The sequence below is a fragment of the Cephus cinctus genome, unplaced genomic scaffold, assembly GCF_000341935.2.
Source record: "Cephus cinctus unplaced genomic scaffold, Ccin1 Ccin1_scaffold0080, whole genome shotgun sequence".
Lineage (NCBI taxonomy): Eukaryota > Metazoa > Arthropoda > Insecta > Hymenoptera > Cephidae > Cephus > Cephus cinctus.
Genome location: NW_014332821.1, coordinates 738,933 through 748,271, shown reverse-complemented (window position 1 = coordinate 748,271; position 9,339 = coordinate 738,933). Strand labels below are relative to the sequence as shown.

The following is a 9,339-nucleotide window of genomic DNA, read 5'->3' as shown; positions in this document are numbered from 1 at the left end:
TTACATCGCCAAAGAAATTTGAATATACGAATCTTATCTTTGGCGACTCACCGTCTCCACATACCGGTATGTAGTCTGTATGGTACGGTCGTAACATCGAAACGTACTTACTGAGCGACGAAAGTGCAGCTTCAGGATGACTTTCAAAAAATAATTCCTCAGTAGTCATGCAGCTCGAGGCCGGAGAGCTTAACCACTTGGAATAATGTCTGATAGCCAGTATTGAAAAAGAAGAAACCTTGATCAATTGATTTTTTTAAACCTTCATTTGTGATAGTGGCAAGTGTATTGGAATCGATGTACGGTAAAGAAAGGGCATTTTAATGTAAAGTCATCTTAGAACACATGACTTTGTTCATTAGTGGTCAACGTGAACAGTTTTTAACGATAGAATCGTTACCCGTGCGGCCATTGTGCCTCTGCTGTTTCTCGAGATTATCTTCTTGTTTTGTTTTTGTGCGCATGCAGCTTGACTTTGAATATGTTACATGTACATTATTCACAGTTCAGGAAACACGAAGAGTTGACTGCTCGACTCTGCCTTTGGTGCAGTGATGTATTGATATTGATGATATTGATTGGCATATCGTGTTGTGAAACTGCCATTAGGGTCTTGTTATTCGACGCTGATATCGCCGAGGAGATATTGATAAAAAGAACCAGCATTTCCTAACGGCTAGTGGGTACAGAAGGTAGGACAAGTATAGAAAATCAGGAGAGGGTTAAAATGCCATACATTTCATTTCAGACAGAATACACGGAAGCTAACTCCCTTTACCAATATCTCCTCGGTTTTTATATTCATTGAAATAAATTTTGGACTTCTTTTCCACTTTGGAAAATCGGCTGTAAAATGAATAGTTGATTGAATAACGTAATTATAATAATGTTTTAACTTCATCATCGTCTCTATAGTCGTGTCTTCTGTTAAAAAAAACTGGTGACCTATGGTGATAGTGCGTCTAACAGTTCATCGGTAAACTTGTAGAATTTTCTACAAGACGACTTTCTCTCTGACGTTAATATATATTTTGTTTATATTCCGGATTATGGTCATAAAAGTTTCTCTGCCAAACTGCAAACATAATCTGCAAAGAGGTTGTGTGAACATTTTCATCTATTGTATCTGAAGTTTCACTGGTGATACCTAAGAAGGTAGTTCATAGCTTGTAATATATTTTACCTTTACATTATTAGACTTTAAATAGGTGTCAATTTTAATCGTAAATTTTTTACATATTTAAAAAGTCTATTTAACATATTTGTTGTCATTACATGAAGAAGTATTATAATTTTTATATAATAATATTAAATTTAAACTATTGTTAGATAGAAGTGACTTCTCCGAAGTATATATTTCTTAAATCAAAACTTTTAGAGTGCCAGAAGTCTTTAATAATATTGTAAAATGTCATAACCTTATATCGACAGCTTTAATAAAGATCATCTTCATGGATGGCGAAGAGGAGTATATTCAGGGCGAAGGAGAACATCATAGTGAAAGTCCAAATTATGAGTACATGGACATTCCAACATGTGGAAATGCCTCTCCCATTCTTAATGCTGAAAAAGATTGGGAAAGTTCTATCAAAATAGGGAAGCATGGAGATCTTGGCGACATGACATTTTGTATGGCCAATTATGTAAAGGAAGCTATGAGGATGATGTTTATGATGCGCAGCCATCATATGCTGACTGACATTATTCTTGAGGTTGGCAGTGAATTATTCCATGCACACAAAGTTATTTTAGCTGCTGCTAGTCCTTACTTCAAGGTAAATATATATATACTATTCTATGACAGTTAAAACACAGTAGAAGTCACTTGAATATTCAATATTTTTAATATCAAATTTAAGAGCATTCAAAAAATAACCTGAAATTATGGACAATAAGTTTAAAATCCATTGGGAATAAATCCTGTATACTGTTAGACATTTCGTTGCCATCTTCATGTAGGCAATCTTATATTATTAGAAGCATCATCAACAAATTGTAGGCAATGTTTACGGGTGGTCTAAAGGAATGTGAAATGACCAGGGTGAAGCTGCAGGGAGTGTGTCCTACAGCTATGGCTCGTTTGATGTACTTCATGTATACTGGTGAAATACGAGTTACTGAAGTAACCGTGTGCTCATTACTCCCAGCTGCTACAATGTTCCAGGTGTGTATTTTATGAAATAATAAATACTTAAGAATAAGAATTATTAATTTCCTATCTATAATAGGTCAGCAATGTTATTGATGCCTGTTGTGTCTTTTTGGAAAGACAACTGGATCCAACAAATGCTATAGGAATAGCGAATTTCGCTGAGCAGCATGGTTGTCATGAATTGTACCGTAAAGCAAATCAGTTTATCGTTCAACATTTTAATGAAATATGTCAAGAAGAAGAATTCTTACAACTATCAGCTATACAATTGATATCGCTTGTGAGAAAAGATGAACTTAATGTGCAAGAGGAAAGAGAAGTGTACAATGCTGTGTTAAAATGGGTTAAGTATAACGAGGAAACCAGGGGTCCGAAAATGGAACATATATTGCACGCAGTTCGTTGTCAATATCTAACACCAAACTTCTTGAGAGAGCAGATGAAGAATTGTGACATTTTGAAAAAGGTTCCGGCCTGTCGGGAATATTTGGCGCAAATATTTAAGGACTTAACGCTTCACAAAAAACCTGTTGTTAAAGAAAGGACACCCAATACACCAAGAAAAATATATATTGCCGGCGGATTTTTAAGAAATTCTCTTGACATTGTCGAAGGCTATAATGCTGACGACAAATCGTGGGTACAACATGCAAAACTGACTGTACCAAGATCTGGATTAGGAGGAGCATTTCTCAAAGGGATGTTCTACGCCGTTGGTGGTCGAAACAACTCTCCTGGTACCAGGTCAGTAACTTATGAAAAGTTCTTAAAAGAATAGCCGAAACTTATGTAGCTGCATTTTTTATTTTTATTTGATTTTTTTAAAGGATTATTTAAAGACTAAATACTAACATTTCAGATATGACAGTGATTGGGTAGACAGATATAATCCCGCAATAGATCAATGGCGGCCTTGTAGTCCTATGTCAGTACCAAGGAACCGAGTAGGTGTGGCAGTAATGGATGGTTTACTATATGCAGTAGGTGGTAGTGCTGGTGCTGAATATCACAGTAGCGTGGAATGTTATGACCCAGATCAAGATTTATGGACCAGCATTAAACCAATGCATGTTAAAAGATTAGGGGTTGGCGTTGCTGTAGTCAATAGGTAGTTCCACCACCCTCGAATAATAGAATAATCAAGAATATCCATTATTATCTATTCATTATTTTATCTTATTTCTACTTATGACGAACAGGTTACTTTATGCAATTGGTGGCTTTGATGGTACAAAAAGATTAAGTTCTATAGAATGTTATCATCCTGAAAATGATGAATGGACTATTGTAGCTCCAATGTCATGTGCTCGGTCTGGTGCTGGTGTTGCTAGCTTAGGACAGTATATATATGTCATAGGAGGATATGATGGGACGAGACAATTAAGTTCTGTCGAACGTTACGATACTGAACATGATACCTGGGAATTCGTTAAGGATATCAGTATAGCAAGGAGTGCGCTCAGTGTCACGGTATTGGATGGAAAATTGTATGCCATGGGTAAGTTTTTTTAAGTACATTTCTTAGTCTTTGTTTTTGTGAAAAACTTTATTAAAAATTCTTTGATATTTGCCATATTTCAGGTGGTTACGATGGAACGAACTTTTTAAGCATAGTAGAAATATATGATCCAACTCAGGATATTTGGACGTTAGGTTTGCCTATGACATCAGGCAGATCAGGTCATGCTAGTGCTGTATCTTATCATCATTGTCCTTTACGTTGTGATTCTACTGATGCACGTACAAACACGTCGTGATACGCAATTTTATATATTCCTAGGTCCAATGCGATTACATATTTGGCGGATAATTTATTTATTTATCAATTTCAACGGTATTTTAAATGTGCGTATTCAGCGCAATTACGCTCTCCTGACAACTATAGTATAAAATTTTGTGTAATACATAAACTCTGGTGATAGCGTTTGCGCTGAAATGGACTGAAACGTATTTTTCCACTTGTACCCTAGCAGACCCTACCACCTTTGAAACTACTACGGTGGTTTTGTGCAAAGCGTATACCAAGTATTTTATCCGAAAAATCAGCTTTAAGATGGTGATTTTGATGGTGGAAACGATTGGTGGTTTGAGTAGTGGTTCGAACAAAATGTTTGGTATACTTTTTGCACAAAACCATTGTAGTGGAAACCACCGTAAAACGGTGGTGAATTTCGCAGTCGCCGGGTCTGCTAGGTTAGTAATACAAATTTATCTTTAATGTCTGCGATAGCTGAAGACCGTCTACTTTTCCATACAATAAGACTTCGGCGACTTAATTATAATGAAAAGAGTAATCTTCTTAGTGCTAATACTTGTTATTGAAAAAAAGCGATTTTTATGAGATAAAATGGTCCACAAGACGGTCAAAAGATATCCTTTATGATGTATGTGCAGTAATGACCATATTCATGAATGGTTAAGAACAGTTAAGATATGAAATAGATTTTAATTTGAGGATTTTAATTTCCAAATGTTGTATAGTGTAAAGGAGTCCTCTGAATAGGTTTGTTCTCGTTACCAAACTTTCTGCACTTTTCAAAAAGAGCAATTTCTCATTGGTTACTTAAAAATATCATCCAATTAGAAATTGCAATGTTTGGAAAGTGCAGAAAGTGTTGGTAATGAGAATAACCTAACATGGCATTGATATTGCAGCCTGACCATAGATTTACAATTACTTTATTTTTTTAAGACCATGTGCCGATGTAAGTTGCAATATATGCATATTATTTGAACCGATAGTTTCTGACTACTTCAATTTTATCATACTCATTATTATTTTATTAATAAATAATAATCGTCACATATTTCGAACGACTAAGCGAACGACCTATGCTCTGTTGTTAAAAAAAATGGCAACCCAAAATTATAAATAAATAAATTCTATTTGTTATATATACGTCTTTCTCTGTGTAAGGAATCATTTAAGAATATTTCAGTAGTACTACTCCAGCATTTAATTATGCTACCTACACAATCAGAGAAGTTTCTATGTCCCATGTGCAATGGAACAGGTATGAAATATTATGAATATTTTAATTAACCCCATTTGCTTACATTTGAATTCTAATGAAAAGTTCAATGACGTGTAGGCGTTTGTGGAAAAGATAAGGTACCAACGAATTATGTAAAGCCAACATTGCGATTACCACCTATGAGTTTACAGTCTATAAATTCTTCATCCATTTCAAAAAATGAAGCTGTCCAAATTTCTCAATTTAATGCTGCTGGAGATGTGCATCTTCCATCATTACCTCACATGTATTAAGTTAGATAGCAAGATACATGTTATTGTATTATAATGACTACACAGTAAACATAATAAGACATACTTTCTTTACACATTTTGATACATCAAAAGCAAGTCTAAGGAAAGCAACTTTACTGGCATCATGGGAGATTATTCTATAACAGTTGAGCATGACTTGCTAGGGCCACTAGAGAGGATAAATAATCCTCATGAAGTTTTAAGACAATCAATTGCGAAATTAAAACAGAACCAGTGGGAGAGTAGTACCGAAGCTATTTTAGATATTATTCAAATATCAAGATACTATCCAGAAATGCTTGATCCAAATATGTCACTTATCAATAGAAGTTTGTGCAGGTATAAATACATTTACTAAAATATAATTTAAGTACTAGTAGTGTTTCCGTCTATTAATCTAATTTACCATTTTTTTCTATTAATAGTTTAATGAGAAACACACGACCTCATATAGTTAGAACAGCTTCTAAAGTGGCTATGGAATTATTTGAAACAATAAAGTGTACTCAACGACCCGAATTTGACGAATTGGTAGCCATACTTCTGCAAAAAACTGCACATATGAATAAATCTGTACGACATGATGTTAATAAAGCTCTGGATACCATGATAGTCCATATACCAGTATCTCACTGCACTCGCGCAATCACGTCGGCAGCAGGGTAGGACATGTAAATAATAATAAATTTTTTGTAACTCCTTATAATAATTGAAATAATTCATTTATAGTCACAAAAATCCATTAGTACGATCTACCGTCAGTCGACTTCTAATAACAATCGTAGAATTGATTGGTGTGGATTCATTCTTTTTATCACTTCATTTAAAGGATACTCGACGTAAAATATTTGTAGTATTGGCTAAATTTATTATTGATGGTAATTACGAAACAAGGTATTTAATTTTTTCTAAAAAGCCACAATTTTACAAGTTAAGTATTAATTTGAATATGAACTTTGAATAAACTTTTAGAAACAATGCAAAAACACTTATTAAGCTGTTAATGGCGCATGAAGATTTCGAGACTTTCTTCAATCAAGATGTTGATTGCAAGTTATTAGATAAAATAGATAAGCAAATAATTAATTTAAAGTATAGTACATGATATTGAAAACGGAAACTCACCACATTCTGCTAATTATTGTTTAAATAAACTTTTATTTTTGCATACGGAAAACCAAGCTAGGCTTATCAACATAAAATGAGAATTTAAGTAATCGTGTTTTAGATGACAACTCAATTGATTAATTACCTAAATGTGTTCAAATAATTATTGCTTATTCTGATAATGCCCGTAGAAGCAGAATTAATGAATCTATCTTTTACTCAACAATTATATCTACTATTTAAACGTCTAATTAACAATTTAGTCCGCGCATATACTTTATTGACCCGCTTGATAAAAATCCGGTATTTTTGCAAACGTTATTATGACACAAGTAACATGTCATTTGACACTGAACTGCAAAAATTTTAGTTGATATCAAAATACCTGTACAATTTTCATGGAAAGTGATCTCTCGTGATGTCGTAAGTAAATCTCATGTCTCGATTTAAGCACACTTCGTAGATACCCGAACTTCTAATGCCCAGTGTAGCCTACGCGGTTGGAGCAAAAGCACGAGTGGTATTTACTGGCTGTTCTGGTTTATTTGTACCATGGAGAATTATAGAAACCCACGATAAAAAAAGTTAGGATCTTTAAATATAAATCGTAAAAATAAACAGTTTGAAATTAAAAGAGATGAATGAGATTGCGAAGATGTACTAATAAAAAGTGTCAACATGTTAGGGGCCTTTTGGCTGTATTTAATGTGTACAGAGATGAAAATGTTTGGCTGATAATATGACAACAAGAAAGAGAACGCAATGAAATCCGGTTATAGATTATTCTTTGTGTGCCTTGTCCTTGCTGCTTTTATACTTTTGCTCAACTTCACTACAAATTTCTCAAATAAATTAAATTATGCTCATTATAAAGGGAGTATTGTCTCTTCGACAACTGCAAAGTCATCTTTTGATACAACAGTAGATCAAGAGGTAGTAATATGTGTCGTAGCTTGTGGGGACAGATTAGATGAGTCCCTAACTATGCTGAAATCAGCATTAGTTTTTACAAGAAGACCTATTAGATTTATTGTTATTGCTGATGATAGTTTGATACCAGCATTCAATGAAAAACTTAGCGCATGGAAGAATTTATCAAATAAAACATTTGACTTTCTTGTTAAACCTGTAACATTTCCCGAGCACAGTGATGTTACTATGTGGAGGAAGTTGTTTAAACCCTGTGCTGCACAGAGATTGTTTTTACCTGTAAGTCATCTTTAATTGTTGGCATATTGCATGGTATTGTAAGGTTATCCTAACTTAGCTTGATTTCAGACTGTACTGGAAAATATAGATGCCGTTCTGTATGTAGATACAGACACCTTGTTCTTGGCTCCACCAGAAAAAGTGTGGGATGAATTTACAAAAATGAATTCAAGTCAGCTAGCTGCTTTAAGTCCTGAACATGAGGATCCAAATACTGGATGGTACAATCGATTTGCCAAGCATCCTTATTATGGCAAGCTCGGTGTCAATTCTGGTGTCATGCTTATGAATTTGACCAGAATGAGGGAGTTTAGATGGACAAATTATGTGATTCCTATACACAAGGAATACCGTTTGAAGATTACTTGGGGAGATCAAGATATAATCAACATAATATTTCATTATCGTCCTGAAAAACTTTACATATATCCATGCAGATATAATTACAGACCCGACCATTGTATGTATATGTCTGTTTGTACCGAGGCAGAAAAGTATGGTGCATTGGTGTTACATGGATCACGAGGTACGTTTCACTCGCAAAAACAGCCGCCCTTTAAGGCTGTTTATAGAGCAATGCAAGAATACCAATTGGATACTGACCCGTTTGACAATTTACTTATACCAATGAGAAATTACTTAGCCCTAGAAGACAGATCTAATTGTGGAAAAGTTTGGAGGGTTTTTATTATTCAACCTGAGCTACATTTAGATCCAAATATTTAGTAATATTTGTTAATATCAAGGTTATATACATAACTGCAACAACACTGAGTGCACTGTACAATGTAAGTGTCGTCCATTGAGGATCTTAGATCATACATCTATATAGCATACACCTGTAAGCATGTTCCTCGACAATATTACAACATGCTGTGACTGTAAGTCAATGGAAGCAATACTGCCTATAACTTTAGGCCTTTTTACAGTGCCAACAATTGTTAATATTGTATCAAACCATCCAGTTCGGATATCATTCACGCGTATTTATAGATATTAAAGCGTATAGGCTACTTCAATTTGAATTTTACCTATCGACGTATTGTAGGTAGATCGTAAGACTGAAGATCCTATAATCCCGAAGACGTTTTAAATTATAATAGTATTTACAATATTCCGTTGCAAAATGTACATTTTAATTTAATATTATCTAGTACTTATACCGCAAAATGTATCATAAAACATACCATATACACGTAAATATTTATGTGATATTTGATTTTTATAATTATTTTATTTATCAAATACGCTTGCCAATATTGACACATGACTATCACAAAATCTATGACATTAATACTAAAGTAGTAATTGTTTAGATCGAAGAAATTCAAATATTACAATTAACAAATTACACAGTGCAAATTTTCAAATTGAACTTTTATGCAACGACAAGTCATTTTAATATACTGTATTGCTAATTAAAAGTAATTTTACTCAAGTTATACAGCGGTATTATAAAAATGTTAATCACTCCTGTCAATACAATATAATACTATTATACGAATAAAATTTTATTTCATTTCACGTTCTTTCCAATATCAATAGCTTCCACATGTTTTATAAAACTTTTGAAATTAATGTCATCGCAATACCACGAAGATAA

At 33.8% G+C, this 9,339-nt stretch overlaps 3 protein-coding genes across 15 annotated transcripts; all 3 read left to right on the top strand.

Moving 5' to 3' along the window:
- The first annotated feature begins 59 nt into the window (after positions 1-59).
- Positions 60-4,893, top strand: LOC107270741 (kelch-like ECH-associated protein 1). Of its 11 annotated transcripts, none has more exons than XM_025088318.1 (8): positions 62-299; positions 989-1,155; positions 1,432-1,775; positions 2,000-2,164; positions 2,229-2,896; positions 3,012-3,260; positions 3,352-3,650; positions 3,734-4,893. In XM_025088318.1, the coding sequence occupies exons 3-8, from the start codon at positions 1,452-1,454 to the stop codon at positions 3,907-3,909; spliced, it is 1,881 nt and encodes a 626-aa protein (XP_024944086.1). In that variant the 5' UTR covers positions 62-299; positions 989-1,155; positions 1,432-1,451; the 3' UTR covers positions 3,910-4,893. The 11 variants fall into 11 exon arrangements, with proteins under 11 accessions (XP_024944062.1, XP_024944091.1, XP_024944088.1 ...); XM_015746076.2 differs by having other exon boundaries at positions 916-1,155; XM_015746066.2 differs by having other exon boundaries at positions 749-1,155.
- A 131-nt stretch (positions 4,894-5,024) lies between these two features.
- On the top strand, positions 5,025-7,209 carry LOC107270818. Of its 3 annotated transcripts, none has more exons than XM_015746148.2 (6): positions 5,025-5,166; positions 5,245-5,420; positions 5,514-5,759; positions 5,846-6,082; positions 6,150-6,314; positions 6,393-7,209. In XM_015746148.2, the coding sequence occupies exons 2-6, from the start codon at positions 5,347-5,349 to the stop codon at positions 6,523-6,525; spliced, it is 855 nt and encodes a 284-aa protein (XP_015601634.2). In that variant the 5' UTR covers positions 5,025-5,166; positions 5,245-5,346; the 3' UTR covers positions 6,526-7,209. The 3 variants fall into 3 exon arrangements, with proteins under 3 accessions (XP_015601634.2, XP_024944141.1, XP_024944138.1); XM_025088373.1 differs by having other exon boundaries at positions 5,031-5,166; positions 5,245-5,413; positions 6,150-6,298; XM_025088370.1 differs by having other exon boundaries at positions 5,031-5,166; positions 5,245-5,413.
- On the top strand, positions 6,808-9,260 carry LOC107270794 (glucoside xylosyltransferase 1). Its single transcript, XM_025088361.1, has 3 exons — positions 6,808-6,950; positions 7,014-7,736; positions 7,806-9,260. The coding sequence occupies exons 2-3, from the start codon at positions 7,290-7,292 to the stop codon at positions 8,460-8,462; spliced, it is 1,104 nt and encodes a 367-aa protein (XP_024944129.1). The 5' UTR covers positions 6,808-6,950; positions 7,014-7,289; the 3' UTR covers positions 8,463-9,260.
- The last annotated feature ends 79 nt before the right edge of the window (positions 9,261-9,339 follow it).

Coding starts and splice junctions, on each gene's coding strand:
- LOC107270741 (XM_025088294.1), top strand. Junction 3,261..3,351: donor GGCGTTGCTGTAGTCAATAG/GTAGTTCCACCA, acceptor TATGACGAACAG/GTTACTTTATGCAATTGGTG. Junction 3,651..3,733: donor TGGAAAATTGTATGCCATGG/GTAAGTTTTTTT, acceptor GCCATATTTCAG/GTGGTTACGATGGAACGAAC.
- LOC107270818 (XM_025088370.1), top strand. CDS start 5,115: ATGCTACCTACACAATCAGAGAAGTTTCTATGTCCCATGTGCAATGGA. Junction 5,167..5,244: donor TCCCATGTGCAATGGAACAG/GTATGAAATATT, acceptor AATGACGTGTAG/GCGTTTGTGGAAAAGATAAG. Junction 5,414..5,513: donor CTTCCATCATTACCTCACAT/GTATTAAGTTAG, acceptor ATACATCAAAAG/CAAGTCTAAGGAAAGCAACT.
- LOC107270794 (XM_025088361.1), top strand. CDS start 7,290: ATGAAATCCGGTTATAGATTATTCTTTGTGTGCCTTGTCCTTGCTGCT. Junction 7,737..7,805: donor CACAGAGATTGTTTTTACCT/GTAAGTCATCTT, acceptor GCTTGATTTCAG/ACTGTACTGGAAAATATAGA.